General features: G+C 42.0%; 1 protein-coding gene across 2 annotated transcripts in view; it reads right to left on the bottom strand.

The window, feature by feature from the left end:
* The window catches only part of grid2 (glutamate receptor, ionotropic, delta 2), a 994,028-nt gene that overhangs the window by 269,051 nt on the left and 707,564 nt on the right, over positions 1-17,413 (bottom strand). For both annotated transcript variants that reach the window (XM_043674402.2, XM_043674401.2), the window contains one exon: positions 5,271-5,444. In XM_043674402.2, coding sequence (XP_043530337.1) covers positions 5,271-5,444 — 174 coding nt within the window. The remainder of the gene's footprint in view (positions 1-5,270; positions 5,445-17,413) is intronic.

Raw genomic sequence — 17,413 nt, forward strand, 5'->3', positions numbered from 1 at the left:
AAAGAATAAGTATTGTGGGATAGAACATGTGAATAATTTGAGACAGAATGGTTAGAAATTGTGGAAATTGGGATTTTGGAATTATGGCTTCCCCTACTGGTTTCCTTCATCACATGTCTGAGTCTTGTAGATTCATTCATTGAGATTGATTCTTTGGCAAGTGAACCACTCCAGTTTTATTTAGATTAGATTCCCTACAGTGTGGAAACAGGCCCTTCGGCCCAACAGGTCCACACCGACCCACCGAAGCGCAACCCACCCAAACCCATTCCCCTACATTTACCCCTTCACCTAACACTATGGGCAATTTCGCATGGCCAATTCACCTAACCTGCACATTTTTGGACTGTGGGAGGAAACCAGAGGACGTGGAGGAAACCCACGCGGACACGGGGAGAATGTGCAAACTCCACACACATTGGAGTTGAACCCAGGTCTCTGGTGCTGTGAGGCAGCAGTACTAACCACTGTGCCACCCATTTTATCAGGGACTACACGGATGGCAGAAGGAGAATTAGTTGGGTCATCACATCAAGAGCTCCAGAAATTCTAAGGAAGATGTTTTTATTTTCTATTCAGAGTAGAAGAGGGTTGTAGGTAAGCTTCATTAAAAATCTTTTTTGTAAATAATGTTCACATCGAATCAAATGGCTAAAATATGAAAAAGGTTGCTTGAAGCAAAATGGATTACTTATAATGCAATCTTATTGTGCCCGGACTATGACATATTTTATAGAAATAGATACCTTAGTGGTTACAAGTGTGCGTTTGTAAAATGATTACCCACAGCAACAAACAACTAGCTTGTTAAGTGAACCTTTAATGGAGTAAAGCATCTGCCTGACTGGAATGTCATGAAGCAATAATTAAAGAGTGATAAGAGAGGAGACAATCAGGCAGGTCACTTGTCAAAGATATAGCCTTTGAGCAGCAACTTAAGCAGCAGAGGACAGTGCAGAATTGATGAGGTTTGGATAAGTTAAACTTTATGTAGGGTGAGAAAGGAGAAAAAAAAATGTTGGGAGAGTATTGTTGTAGCTGAGTGTGGAAATCAGCAGAACATGAATATGCCAGAGGCATCATTATGTGATAACAAAATTGGGCACATTTGTGCCCTCATCCTGAGAATTATAATGCCTTTCATGGGGGCCTGCAGAACTTACACACCATTGGTACCAAAAAGATTATCCCCAATTTGTCTTAGAAGTTGCTCAATATGGATGACAATTAAAATTGTTTGCATAAATCTTGCATTCTAAGGTTTGAATTGACCTCACTGGTCAGAGTCTGTGCTGCCAAACTAACTGCACATCCTGATGTGAGGGAACAGTAGGGGGTAGTTCACTCCACTATAACAATCTAACCTTTCTTCCATTTAACATTGGCAGGTAGATGTCTTACCGAGTGAATACTGTCAGTTAAAATATTCACTGGAGACTCAAATTGCTACCATTATTCCTCTGTGCTGAAGATTAATTGGAATTACTGCAGCTCATAAAGTATTGGATCTGTGGCATCTAATTAACTATCCTGCTGCTTAAACATTCCTTTGAAAATAAAGTGTATGTTATAATTTTTTTTTCCGTGATGGAGGTAACTGATATCACAGTCTCTAATTAGAATCACATCATTTATTACAGTTTTTAGAGTTTGACAGTAAATAATGTGATTCTAATTAAATTTCATTTCCATGACCTTTTAATAGCATCCTTGTTTATTTCCAAGACAACCTGTAGCAGCTCTGTTTTTTTTTTCAAAACAGTAGGATTTTTCATAATCCATGTTTGGAAAGCAGATATATGACTATTTGTCAGTTACATGAAGCAATCACATTTCATTTTGAGAATAATTGCTCTTTCAAAATAATTTGAATATCAAAACAATTTAAATTGGAGGTTGATCAGGTAAAGTGAGGAAAAGCACAGGCCATGGCTTTTCTTAATAAAATACAACTTGTGTTACAAGGTAATCAGTGACAACTTTTAAGCCTTATGCCTCAAGTTAATCGCACTCTATTTGAATTCATGAAGGTAGCAATTTTTAAAATCGTTTTTATTGCAAAATATACCAAGGAAATAGATAATTTCTAGGATTACTGATACATTAAGCTGAAAATCAGATGTTCCATGTTAAAGATGTTCTAGGGCTGCATGGTGGCTCAGTGGTTAGCACTGCTGCCTCACAACGCCAGAGACCCGGGTTCAAATCCCCACTCAGGCAACTGACTGTGTGGAGTTTGCACATTCTCCCCGTGTCTGTGTGGGTTTCCTCTGAGTGTTCCGGTTTCCTCCCACTGTCCAAAGATATGCGGGTCAGGTGAATTGGCTATGCTAAATTGCCCATAGTGTTAGGTGCATTAGTCAGAGAGGGGTGGGTTGCTCTTCGGAGGGTCGGTATGAACTTGTTGGGCCAAAGGCCTGTTTCCACACTGTAGGGAATCTAATGTGAAAATATAATAGCTCTCTGGTTGGGAATCTCAATTGGATGAAACATTATGGACTCTTGGGCAGCAGCAATCAAACCCGTGACCACTTCCATTTAAAAGGATGAGGGCAGAAGATGCATAGGGACACCAGTACCTTCAAGTTCCTCTCCAAACCTGTCTTCATCGTGATTTGGAAACATATCACCATTCCATCAGCGTCACTGGGTCAAAATTCTGGAACTTCCTCCCTAATGACACTGTAAGTCCACTGACAGCAAAGGGACTGTGGCAGTTCAGAAAGTTAGCTCACCATTCATTGAGTAACAAATGCTGGTCCAGCCAATGATGCCACTTCCAGTGATTGAATTAACAACAAGTCAAAAGAGTTGAAAAAAAGGGACACCCACCAGGGTTCAAGTCAAATTGATACATTTATCTCTCCATTGCTATCAATCCAACATTCCTTTCTGCATTTTCTTGACTGGTTTAGCTCTAGAGTGGTTTACTGATACTTTCTGGTGCCTCATTATCAATTCTAGGCTTCTAGATATATATTATTGCTAGTAATATGTCATCCTTGACTAGTCCTAAGGGTTCTCAGTACCTTCCAAATTTGAGTCTCAATTTCCCTTGCTCCACCAGCTCTCCACCTCTTCCTTTTCATTTAGATCCCACAACACCCATCCCTTTGATCCAATGTTGGATTTCCAATCTCAGTATCTCTTCGTGTGGCCAATGCCAGATTTTGCTGGGGGTATGTTGTTATATTTGAAGAAGGTTGTTGTTGTTACAGGTTAACTAACAGATTTTTGGAGACTGAAAAGAATTCGAGGCTGTTTTAGAAGTGGAGAGAATTGTTTCAGCGTGACACCTTTAAAGTTTAAATTTCATGCATTTAACGTGGGATTTTATTTGTTCATTCATTTTGAATTACAAAAGCCATCTCAATGCATGCCAGATGTGCAGTCCACACTCTCATATGATTGTCATTTGACAAGTTAGTCACACATTATAGCTCAATATAACCATTATAATTCATCCATGGAATAAAATAATAGGAATGATCTCAGAATAAATGTGCTTTGAATGGAAAGTCTCACCCATGGGAGAGCATTTGTGGAAATTGCAAGTTTGATATCAATTTCTGTTTAAAAACATGGGAAATTATAATTTAATAGAGGTTTCCTGATCTTTGCTTCTGGAGGGTGAGGGTCTCACCTGGGAGAGTAATTTCATTTATCCTGTCTTCCTTTACAATCTGTCATTATACACTTAATTACACTTAATTATAAGTCAATCTGATTATAGATGTACATAGAACATAGAACATTACAGCACAGTACAGGTCCTTCAGCCCTCGATGTTGCGCCAACCAGTCATACCAATCTGAAGCTCATCTAACCTACACTATTCCACGTACGTCCATATGTTTGTCCAATGACGACTTAAATGCACTTAAAGTTGGCGAATCTACTACCGTTGCAGGCAAAGCATTCAATACCCTTACTACTCTCTGAGTAAAGAAACTACCTCTATATCTATCACCCCTCAATTTAAAGCTATGCCCCCTCATGCTCGTCGTCACCATTCTTGGAAAAAGGCTCTCCCTGTCCACCCTATCTAGCCCTCTGATTATCTTATATGTCTCTATTAAATCACCTCTCAACCTTCTCTCCAACGAAAATAACCTCAAGTCCCTCAGCCTTTCCTTGTAAGACCTCCCCTCCATATCAGACAACATTCTAGTAAATCTCCTCTGCACCCTTTCCAAAGCTTCCACATCCTTCTTATAATGTGGTGACCAGAACTGTACACAATACTCCAAGTGCAGCCGCACTAGAGTTTTGTACAGCTATAGCATAACCTCATGGTTCCAATATGCGATCCCTCTATTAATAAAAGCTAAAACACTGTATGCCTTCTTAACAACCCTGTCAACCTGGGTGGCAACTTTCAAGGATCTGTGTACCTGGACACCGAGATCTCTCTGCTCATCTACACTACCAAGAATCTTACCATTAGCCCAGTACTTTGCATTCCGGTTACTCCAACCAAAGTGAATTACCTCACACTTGTCCGCATTAAACTCCGTTTGCCACCTCTCAGCCCAGCTCTGTAGATGTGGCTGTTATAGTTATTTATGATTCTTGTAGGCTATGAATGCATCTGGACTACATACTTTTTTAATCAAACCAAAACAGAAATTGCAGGAGAAACTCAGCAGGTCTGTCAGTATCTGCGGAGAGAGAGCAGAATGAAAATTTTGCGTCCTGTGACCCTTCTTTGGAACTGATAGCAGCTGGGAAGAGGTGGCTTTTATGCTGATGATGGAGTGGGAAGAGGTGGTATGAGTGGCTAGGTGGGGATAGATAACCGACGAAAGAATTGTAGATTCCAGGCCACCAAACTAGTTGGCTGTACTGAAAGCAATCCATTTCATGACAAGACCTAGAATGTGGTGGTGAATAATGGCCACAGAAGGGGGTGTCTCTGCTGTTAAAATTGTTAAACTCAATGTTGAGTCCTGATGGTGGTGAGGTCCCCAAGCAGAAGGTAAGGTGGTGCTCCTCCAGCTTCCATTGAAGCTCCCAGGAGCACTGCAGCAGCCTGTGACAGAAATGTTGGTATGGGCATAAATTGCTGCATTGAAGTCGTAGGTAACTGCATTTGTGAATGTGTGCAATTCTGTCTGTGTGTGCAAGACATAGATACACAGATATTTGATGTTTCAGATAACAAAACAGCACAGTAACAATGAAAACATCACACATAGTAACAGAATATCTTAGCACCAAGATGTTTAATTTTAGAATGCGTTATGTCTGATGAGTTGAAATAATCCTACCTCCATGTTATTCTTGTAAGGGTCGTTGGGATCGCACAGTGATGGAGAGATTCTGTGCTTCCCATGTATACAGCTGTGAGTGGTGTTTAAGGACAAGGGAAAGGTTTGCCGAATGATTGTCAGCCTTCCGATTGACCGCCTCACCAACTCCTGGACATCGCCATCACTTAACTCCTGGGAAATTGCAAAAATAGCTTTGTAAAAAGTGTTTCGATGAAGCCATTATTTCTTTCACTTTTTTTTCCATTATAAAAATCACACTCCTCCACCATTATTGTATTAAATCACCAGCTGGGAGTTGGTTAATGGAACTGTAGACCATTCAGCAGCTTTAACACAAAATGGGTAGACAAAGTAACCATAGATTATAAGGTAGCACAGGTTTGATCCCATGCAGCAATACTGCATTCTTTCTGCTCAATAACCATACTTACAATTTGTAAGCTAGCATCTGAGTGACGCATCTGCTTGATAGAAACCTTTAGCCCACACTCTGGGGAACAGAGTTTACATTTCATTTGATCCTTACAGCACTTAGGCTGGGAGTACTTAAGGCTGACACTGGCTGCTGAACAGAAAACATTTCACTCTCCAGTACGTCCATCATTCAGGGATTGACAATGCTGATGCTCGGCAAGCAACAAGTAACAAAAGCAAACAAAAACATCCGCGGCAGAATTGTCATGCTATTTCATTTCTCAAGCAAAACTCATTTTCAATTATTCCAACAAAACAGTTGAGGGATTAAAAAAAAGAACAAAACACAGACAGACAATGCCATTCTTTTTATTAAAGTAAATAGTTGTCATCTTCTCGTCAAACTGGCACCTATGTGCCTGTGGAAAATTAAATCCAACAATCTCCAAACTGTAAAATGATGCACTGCCATTGTTGCCGGTCAATTTGGAGTGAGCTGAACATGTCGTTTTCAAGCATTGCTCCTTCTACCTTTCCTCCCCAGCTTGACCTTGCAGCTTGACTTGTGTTCAAATAACTGTTCCCCCTATTTCACACCTTGCCTGATGCAATGAACTTGATTATGAGGGAGTAAAAGTGGTGCCAGGAGCCAGAGAAAGTGGTGCAAGACAGATTGGAGAAACACATTCTGCTTAGGGAGGAATAGGAGAGTGCGAAGGGTTATTAGCTTACCTGACCTCTGTGTCAGTGGGTTTGTATCAGTCCAGTTTTAAATTTGATGATATTGAGCTGCAGTCACATTGGTGAAGAATGGAATCCAGGCTGAGATTAATGAAATATTCCCTAATCTCTAAATGTTACCATTGCTCACCAATTTCAAACGTGGCAAAATCTATGAGCAAGAACTTGGGTTGGAATTGACTTTGATGACACAGAAAGACAGGCAAGTATGTTGAATCAGATGCCCACACAGCTTGATTGACCTCAATGGAGCAAAAAAAATGAGAGAGAATGTATACTGAGCTGCTAACTTGCTGTTGAGAAAGTGAGGGCTGCAGTAGGGTTGAAATCAACCAGGAGAAAGTGAGGACTGCAGATGCTGGAGATCAGAGTCGAGAGTGTGTTGCTGGACAAGCACAGCAGGTCAGGCAGCATTCAAGGAGCAGGAGAATCGACATTTTGGGCATAAGTCCTTCACCAGGAAACTTGCTATGACCAATTGAGTGTTACTGTCCAAGACCACTCCTGTTTATAGCAGGCTCATAGGCATTTTTGTAGGGCACTGGATAACTTGCTTATGTTCAGTTCCTGCTTGAACTGAACATAAGCAAGTTTTCAGGGTGGCACGGTGCCTCAGTGGTTAGCACTGCTGCCTCACAGCACCAGGGTCCCATGTTCGATTCCAGCCTCTAGTGACTCTCGGTGTGGAGTTTGCACATTTTCCCTGTGTCTGCATGGGTTTCCTCGGGGTGCTCCTGTTCCTCCCACAGGCCAAAGATGTGCAGGTTAGGTGAATTGACCATGCTAAATTGCCCGTAGAGCTAGGTGCATTGGTCAGAGGAAAATGTGTCTGAGTGGGTTACTCTTCGGAGGATCGGTTTGGACTGGTTAGGCCGAAGGGCTTGTTTTCACACTGAAGGGAATCTAATCTAATCAAACTGTTTTAATAAGACTACTAACTCATTTATCTAAATCAGCTTAACGTAACCGGTATTTCAGAGACTGGAGGATGGAATTTAGCCCTAGAAGGTACAGGGAAAATTTCAAACTGACAAATGAAATCTCGGCATGAAGTCAACTTGTGATCCATAAACATTGGGAGTTCCAGTGTGCAAAGTTCAAGCATCTGAGTTCTATTCTATTATAGGGATCTGGGGAATGAGCAAGTGAATGGGACTAATTGGATAATTCTGCAAAAGAGGTGGTAATAATTCGGAGGGGCCAAATGGTCTCCTTCTATACTGCTGATTCCATATATTCTCTACATTTTGCTTAATTAGTCCTGTATTTTAAAGGGAGGTGTGTTATATAATGGCGTAGATCCCAGACCAGACAAGCCTATACCTTTGAGATGATTACATGAAATCACGACATATGACATTCTAGTGTAAAGGTAACTGCATCACCTGCTTTCACTTTTTGTCAGTGTAGTCGGGTATCTGACTCAAGAGGAATACAGAATTTGTATTTAGAGTTCAAGTTCCAAGAGATGTGTTTGATTGCTTTATTGTCATGTGTACCGAGGTACAGTGAAAAGCTTTGTTTATGAGCAGTACAGACAGATCATTGTAAGCAAGGATGTACAGATGAAAAAGACTTGGGCAGAGACATACAGGTTACATTGCACAAGGTGTACACTATGTGAGATCAATGTTGGCAAGATCAGCATTATTTGAGGCTGGAGTCCATTCATCAGTCTAATAATGGCAGGGAAGAAGCTGTTCCTGAACCTGTTGGTGTGTGTGCTCAGGCACCTGTATCTTCTGCCTGGCAGAAAAGGTTATAGGAGACCATCTCCACACAATTTGATAGGAAAATATTCTATATTATGTGGACTAACATATATAAAACATATATAAAAGGGCACCATCTGAGATATTTTGACTGAGCCTATTATAAAGGTTGGAAAAGTTGCACCTGAGAGCAATACAGGTGTGAATAATTGCATACGGAGATTCAGGCACGGGAATGTGGTTTAATCTAGAGGCCTGCTCAACTCTCTGATGTATATGCTTTTGGCCTTCAAAGGCAAAATGCTTAAACACTTGGAGACTTTCAGACTGAAATCATGCTCTGTAATATTAAGGGTTGATGCATTTGCATCCAATACCTGTCTGCAGCTTTCAAGAAGATTGAAATAACCTATTCATTAGTAAAGTCTCCTCACACAGCGGGATGCTAACTCAGAAACCAAAATAGGAATTGTTGGAAAAGCTCAGCATGCTGCCAGACCTGCTGAGTGTTACCAGCAATTTCGGCTTTTGTTCCTGATTTACAGCATCCGCAGTGCTTTCGGTTTTCAATGATACAAACTCAGTTTGTAATATGTTGAATGAATCAGTGCTTTACAAAGTGTAGCTCTTACCTAAGAGATTTATAGCAAAGAGTGTTGCATTAATTAATTTCAATTATACATAAGGCCCTATATTTTCACAAAATGAAGCAGTTTCTGCTACTTTTTTCACCCAACACTGCATGTGCCTTGTTGAGATTCAATGTAAAATAGCCAAAATTGTCTCTCGCAATAATTAACATACTTGAAATCTAATTAGTTCTGGAGAGAGATTTTTTTTTCACTGCGGTTGTTAAAGTGGAGAGTTGAAAGGATTTATTTTGCATTTGTTGTCTCCACACTCACCCCCTGAGGCAGCTGTGCTTTGGCCACATCTGGAGAATGTGCACGCGGGTTCTGGACATGTCACAACTGTCCTTGGAAGGAGTGCATTGCAGTTCACCAGGATAGCAGGGCTCTGAGGCTTGGATTACAGGAAGTGCTCAAAGAAAGTACATTTTTATCCTCTGAAATATACATGTTAAGGGGCGAGGCTTTTACAACTTGTAAGGGGTTGTTAAGACAGAGAAAAGCATTTTCCGCTTGTGAAGGCGCTTGAGCAAAAGAAGAGAAAAGAAAGAAAGACCGACATTTACATTGCATTTTTCATGACCACTGAGCAGAGAATCGAAATATTTTAACTGTTGGCATGGAGGGATTTGAGCAACTAAACTGCCCACTGTAAACTCCCACAAGCAGCAATGTGACGGTTGGCTCTTTGAAGGTGGGCTTGTTGCTTTAGGTAATTGATGAATTTAAGGATGGGGATTGTGAAATGCAGCACTTGGCCTGCCAACCTCCTTCAGACTCTCTCCTATCTTGTGGAAAGCTCTGGAGGTGTCAAGTGGGCTGCCTGACTTCAGGTTCATCTACGGCCTTAAATGGTCAACCCATCGATGCGATCATACCCAATCGCTACCTCACCTATGGCAGAGGCTAGGCCCAGGGCATGTGGTGCAGCCTGGCAACTTTCATGGGGCAGGTTCCTGTTGGGCAAATAAGGGGACCTCCTTTGAGGACTCACTGTGTTTATCGGAGGCACCGCTCCCCCACCATATTGCCCCAGTTTAAACCCCCTTCCCCAATTCCCTTTATTTCTTGGCGATACCTTGGTCTTTTCTTCAGTCTGGCTTCAGCCGGCTCCTTTTCCTCAGGTTTTAGGCTGTAGTCACTCAAACATGGGCCTGCAGAGCTGACAGACAACCTGACTGCACTGCAGCTTTCTAACGTAGGGCTCTCTCCACCCCAATGTGGGAAGGGGTCGCACTCTGGGACTATTATCATGCTGGTGAATGTAAAATGGCTGCAGGGAAGCCATCTTTCTTGTGAATCAGCTTCCAAGCAACATTCTGGTCAGGGGAGCAGTGAAAGTGATGCACCTAAAGTTCAGTCTGTTATATTGAGCAGAAAATCAGCTTTTTGTGACGTGGGATGGAAGGGCAAATATTGGGCTGGACATCAGGGATAACTCCCTTGTTTTTATTCTGAAGTCCTGTCATGGGATCTTTTATACTTCCCATTTCAGGCAGACAGAGCCTTGTTTAAAACATCCAATCTAAAGCATACCAGCTAAGACAGAGCAGCAATCCTTTAACATTGCGCGGGAATATCAGCCTTTGGTTTTGAGTGGGACTTGAATTCAGTCCCCTGTCACTCAGAAACAAGAATGCCAGCAACTGCATCAAAGTGGACCATGACTGTGTATGGAACAAGCTCCCAGAGGAAGTGGTGGAGGCTGGTACAATTACAATATTTAAAAGACATCTGGATGCGTACATGAATAGGAAGGGTTTAGAGGGATATGGGCTAAGTGCTGTTAAATGGGATTAGATAAATTTAGGCTATCTGGTCAGCATGGGCGAGTTGGACCGAAGGGCCTGTTTCTATGCTTTACATCTCTATGACACTATGAGCTATGAATGCAATGTCAGATCCATGTATTTTGGCTGAGAATGTAGGAAGCTACAAAGGTGGTGTGAATGTGGAACTGTCCCCTACAAAAAAAAATTCTACTAGTCAAGGTGTATTGAGTGATATGTAGTCAGGGACGGTGGATGGAGTGAGGCTGCAAATTAACCATGATCTCAGTGAAAGAATGGAGAGACTCCTCCTGTCCTTAGGGTCAGCTGTCTCTAGCCCAACCCTTTCCTTGGAAGAGAAGTGTTCACCTCAGGGTTTGCAACCCTTCAGGGTTTGTCTTGGGGTCTCCTGGAACTCATGACCATTGGAGATTGCAGCATATGTTATATTTTGAAAGTTCCATAAATCTGTGCAGAAACAGATGTGACTTAAACATCAAGCTTATGAATATGAATGTGTGTTCATGTGTGGATCTATTTGTGTGTAGTCTATGTGTATGTGCGTCAGTGCATGTATTGTGTGTGTGTTGTGTGTGTAGTGTGTGCTTTGTGTGTAGTGGCTATATGTATGTGCATTGTGTGCGTTGTATGTACGTGTACATGTGTTTTGCGCATGTGTGTGTAGTGTGTGTTTGTGTGTGTGCGTGCGGGTCAGCTTGGAGATGTGAAGGTAGACAAGGGGAATTGGTGCTTCAGTTTACAGAGAAAGTCCCTGAGGTCACAGAGGACAGGGTGGGACAGAGGATGGGCTGATTGTAGATAAAGCACCTGGACCAGATGGATTACACCCCAGAGTTCTAAGGGAGATAGCTGAAGAGGTAGTGGAGGCATTAGTGGTGATCATTCAGGAATTGTTCAAATCAGGGAGGGTCCCAGAGGACTAGAAAATCATTAACGTAACACCCCTGCTTAAAAAGGGAATAAGACAAAAGACGGAAAATTACAGACTAACTAGCCTAACCTCGGTTGGGGGTAAGATCCTGGAATCCATTGTGAAGAATGAGATTTCTGAATTCTGGAAGTATATGGTAAAATAGGGCAAAGTCAGCATGGTTTCATCAAGGTGAGGTCATGTTTGACAAATGTATTAGAATTCTCAGAGGAAGTAACGGGCAGGTTAGATCAAAGAGAGCCAATGGATGTTATCTACCTGGACTTCAAGACTTTGACAAGGTGCCACACATGAGGCCACTGAGTAAGATAAGGGCCCATGGTGTTGGATGCAAGATGCTAGCATGCATAGAAGTTTGGCTGTCTGGCAGAAAGCAGAGAGTGGGGATAAAAGTGTCCTTCTCAGGATGGCAGCTGGTGACAAGTGGTGTGCTGCAAGGCTCCGTGTTGGGACCACAACTTTTCACTTCACAGATTAACGATTGAGGTGAAGGAACTGAGGGCACTCTGGCTAAGTTTGCAGATGATGCAAAGCACTGAGGAGGCAGGGAGGCTGCAGAAGGATTTGGATAGGTTAGGAGAGTGGGCAAAGTAGCAGATGGAGTACAATGTGGGAAAGTGTGAGGTCATGACTTTGGTAGGAAGGACAGAAGCATGGATTATTTTCTATATGGGGAGAAAATTCAGAAGTCTGAAGTATAAAGAGATGTGGAAGTTCTAGTCTGGGATTCTCTCAAGGCAAACTTGTAGGTTGAGTCAGTAGTTAGGAAGGCAAATGCAATGATGGCATTTATTTTGAGATGATTTGCATATAAAAGTAGGGATGTACTTCTGAGACTTTATAAGCCTCTGCTCAGGCCACATTTGGAGTATTATGTGCAGTGTTGGGCTCCATATCTCAAGAAAGATGTACTGGCCTTGGAGTGTGTTCAGAAGAGGTTCATGAGAATGGTCCCAGGAATGAAAGGCTTAACACGAGAGGAACGTTTGAGGACTCTGGGTTTATACTTGATGGAGTTTAGACGGATGAGGGGAGATCTCATTGAAACACACAGAATATTGAGTGGCCTGGACAGAGTGAATGTTGGGAAGATGTTTCCATTGGTAGGAGAGACTAGGACCCGACAGCACAGCCTTAGAGTAAAGGGAAGACCTTTTAGAATGGAGATAAGGAGAAACTTCTTCAGCCAGGGAGTGGGGAATCTATTGAATTCACTGCCACAGAAGGCTGTGGAGGACAGGTCATTGAGTATATTTAAGACTGAGATAGATAGGTTCTTGAGTATCAAGGGGATCAAGGGTTATGGACAGAAAACAGGAAAATGAGGTTGAGAAAGTTGTCAGCCATGAATGAATGGTAGAGCAGATTCAATAGGCTGAATGGCCTAATTTTTGCTCCAATGTCTTATTGTTATGGAATGACATCTTTTTTCTCCAGCACTGCCAGACTACTCCATGCCTCCAGACCTTGCCAGCCTGATCTGAAGTCACTACCCAGAAAGATGAGGTCTTCACATTTCAGAGGAACACCCAGCAGTGCAGGAAGAAGTGCTTTCTGGTGAGAGGGAGAAAATGAAGAAGACCTTCTAAGAGCACACTGGTCGCATTGGTGTACATTGTAAATTCATTGTAAATATGTTCTCATGTTTGTCAATATATATGTTCAGTTCTGACTATCATGTGTATGTGAGAGTCCCTGTTCAGCTGCAAATGCAACTTTAAATGTATTGAAGCCACTTACACATCTCTCTTGATGAGATTCCATGGACCAAGGTATGTTCTTGCACTACGAGCAAGCAATAGTGAATTGCAGATGTTTGAGATCTTGACAAACAATTCCCATTTTTCTAGGTTCACAGACATTGAAATGGTTTCATGGGTATCAATGGGGTTCAGGTGTAAGAAATGGTCAGCAGTATAATTTTGACGCAGAGGTTTGAATTTATGGCCCAACGATCATGAGTCAGGATTCTTCAACAACCATCCATCTATTACATTCAGTGTGAACATTTAGCTTAAATGGCTTGTTGAGGGACACGTCTGAAGTGACCGGCATTAGGCCTGCTTTTTTAGCCACAATGTGAGTGCTACTTCTTCACAGGCAGGTCTTGTTTTCATCAATAAGATGGGATCTAAATAACGTCTCATTTTCAAATCTTGTATTCATTGTGTAGACCATGAGGACAGTGATACTGCGCACTATTGATCCAAATCTTCACTTCATACTCACCATCACATGATGGACATGTGCAGAATTGTTTACAGGGAACTTGACATTCAGCATGGTTTTATATTTGAAAATACTGCAGAGTTTGAATGTGTACTGTCATCCATGCAGGTCAGGATCACTAGGAATCCCTTCTTCCCATGTCCTTTTGGTGAGCAGTGTCTGAACATTTGCACTGTATGTATTGAAACCCACAGATGTTCGGTCCATGTTGCTGATGGACTGAATGGGTACTAGCTCGTTGCTGCTTTGTGACAATGAATTGTAGGAATCCGATCGTTTTGGCATTGAATGGTTTTGGTAGCTCTGAGTGAGCTTGGCATTCTACCACAACATGGAGCAGTTTCCTTCCATGATCAACTATACCAGCGAGCTGTTGGTCTGAAATCTTTGCTGGATTCAGGATTTGATTGGGTGCCTTGAATGTACATATATACACATTGCATTTCTGACCACGTTTTGACAATTTCTGAGGCCCCATTCTGGTACATGCTTTACAAGATCAGGCCAATGGCTGGTCCCTGTTCTGATGGTGTGTTTCCTCTTTGACACCTTCTTCAGGGTGACTTCCTCCTCCTTTCATTCTTGCACTAGTTTTTCAAGAACAATAAATTCCCTCACTGCAGCACAGGCATTTGACAGGTTCACAGAATGTTATTTTGAAAGCAACTTTGCAATTCAATCTTTCTGACAGAGATTCCAATTCAGCTCCTCGCTCGTGCTCTTTGACCAGGCTACAGCTCTGTGCCATCATGTCTTAAACTCCTGCACAACTTCTTATTACACAATCCATTTCATGTACTCACTCCCACACATTGACTTACAGCAACAAGCTATATTGAATGTGCATTGCTGGGATGAAAAATTGAGGTTGAGCTTAGCTGAAAAATGGGGAAGTGACTTCTCCACCAAGAATATGCAAAAGTGCAACTTTTGATAACAAGGAAAGAGAGATGTTTTATTCGCAGGGTCAATGAATGTTGAAAAGCCCAGGATCATAATCACAGGGACATTAAAAGTGAGTTTTGAAAACAACAAATGTTAGAGATCGCATCCATAGATGCTGCCTGACCCGCTGTGATCTCCAGCATTTATTCTTTTCAGGACAGATTCCGTCATCTGTGGTAAGTTGCCCCTTAAAAGTGAGTTCCAGTTTGTTTCATCAAAAAATGTTTGTTGACCATTTCTAAAAGTACCGGGGATGGCGAAAAATGGTTACTTGACTGATGGTGAAGATGAATCCATTCAGGTAACTATGTATCCACTGACTAATTGATGAGATAGGAGAGTCAAAGTGTAAAAGGGACTGTTTAGGTTTTCTGATAATCACATGTGGAGTATATAAGTGGACAAAGTTAAAAATCCACTTTCCTGAAGAAGGGCTTATTCTCCTGTTCCTTGGATGCTGCCTGACCTGCTGCACTTTTCCAGCAACACATTTTCAGCAAAGGTAGAAATCACACAACATCAGGTTATATTTAACATCAACAAGTTTATTTGCACTAGCTTTTGGAGTACTGCTCCTTCATCAGGTAGCTGTGGAGTAGGACCATAAGACCTCGATTTTATAGCAAAAGACCTGATGAAGGAGCAGTGCTCTGGAAGCCAGTGCTTCCAAATAAACCTGGTGTTGTGTGATTTTTAACTTTATCCATCCCAGTCCAACACTGGCACCTCCACATCATACCTAGAGTGAGAAGACATGGATAATATAACCAAGTATGTTCGTTTCCAATGTGGAATGTCAACTTTGTGAATGCTGTTGGGTAGAGTTGGATAAGTAAATGTGTAAACCTTTGGTTGGAAATATTTAGCTGTCGAGATAATTGGTTAGAAGATTGTTATCTGTAAAATAGCATAAAACATGTCCTTTCCAGAAAAGTTTCAGTTATGTGCCACCCTTAATACAGGCAATTCTCATGCATGCATGAATCAATGTTTAAAAAAAGAAATCTAGTCTCACCTGGACTAAAGTGGGAATCAAGGTTTGAAATTACCCTTTCAGACAGTGAGATGGTTGAGCTAAGTGCCCAAAAAACTGTTGTGATGATGTTGGAGGGTGTGGCGGGAGGCCGTGAGATGAAACTTCTAGGAATATGACTGACCAGGATAGATAGCCACTTCCTTTCATTTGCAGGAAGTCTTTGCATTTAGACATCCCAGGTTATTGTGTTGGCTGAATGTGGTTGAATTGATCAATGCAAGGAAATCAAATTAATGGGAGGCAAAGAACACCCAAGTGAAGAACCTTGGAACTGGGATGCTGAGGAAAACAAATTTATTGTTTAAGTAATGCGTGATGATGGGAATTATTATCACTGCGTTCCACAGTCGTCGCCATTGGTTTGCTGGGAATTGGTTTGCTGGGAACATGAGGAAATTCCTGGCCTGTAGCTAAAATGGAGTTGGGTGCAAGTCAGTCACCAATCAACACATTCCTCATCACTGATGCACAGTGGCAGCAGTGTGTACCATCTACAGGATGCTCTGCAGAAACTTGCTAATGTTCCTTCATCAACATCTTCTAAACCTGTGAAATCTGTCAGCTGGAAAGGCAAGGGCAGCAGATGCATGGAGACATCACCATCCGCAAGTTCTCCTCCAAGCCACATGCTATCCTTTCTTAGAACATCACTGTTGCTTCATTAGTGCTGGGTCAGAATTCTGGAACTCCCTCTCTAACAGCACTCTGGCTGCATAGAGACCACATAAGTTACAGTGGTTCAAGAAGAAACACTGGCACAGTGGCTCAGTGGTTAGCACTGCTGCCTCACAGCGCCAGGGACCCAGGTTCGATTCCAGCCTCAGGCAACTGTCTGTGTGGAGTTTGCACATTTTCCCCGTGTCTGTGTGGGTTTCCTTTGGTTGTTCCAGTTTCCTCCCACAGTCTAAAGATATGCAGGTTAGTTGGATTGGCCATGGGAAATGCAGGGTTACAAAGATGGGGGGGGGGGCAGGGGGGGAGGAATCTGGGTGAGATGTTTTTCAGAGGGTCTGTGTTGACCAAATGGCCTGCTTCCACATTGTAGGATTCTATAAATGAAGCTCACCCCATCCAGCACAGTTCAGGATGGGCAATAAGTGCTGGCCTAACCAATATCCTCAGATTCCAGGAATGAATTTGAAGAAGTTAATGAGATAAATGAACTCTGAATGCCCTTGAATCAGCTAGGACTGTGGATTTGCGGCCCCGTGTGTGGTAATCCACATGCCTGCTTATATGCATTGTGCTTATTGGAAGTAATGAATTGAAGAAGTCCCTCGTTGTTAATTACCTATGTCAGTCCGCATAAAAAAGCGAATCATGGAACTTTTACGCGGTTGAGATAGAAAGATTAAGTTATCTTTAATCTGCCTCTTAGGAAGATTCATTGGTTTTGGGAGAAATGCAACATGCTTCACCAGAACATCCCCAGGGCACGATGTGTTAAATTATGAGGAGGCATTACATTAACCAGATTTGTATCCCTTGGAATATAGAGGGGTAAAGTGTAATTTAAAGAGATTTTTTTGGATTTTAAAAGGGCAGTTAAGGAATGTATAGTTATGACGAGTTGGTAGTTAGTTTACAGATCAATCTTGATGTCATTGAGTGGTAGAACAAAACAGAGAGGCTTAATAGCCAAATTCTGTTCCTGTTTTATATTGTTGTGAGAACGATGCAGACCAGGGTTCAATGATAAAGATTAAAAGGCAG

Source organism: Chiloscyllium plagiosum, unplaced genomic scaffold (genome assembly GCF_037043375.1).
Source record: "Chiloscyllium plagiosum isolate Xiang-an unplaced genomic scaffold, Cpla_swu_hap1 HiC_scaffold_36, whole genome shotgun sequence".
Taxonomy (NCBI): Eukaryota; Metazoa; Chordata; class Chondrichthyes; order Orectolobiformes; family Hemiscylliidae; genus Chiloscyllium; species Chiloscyllium plagiosum.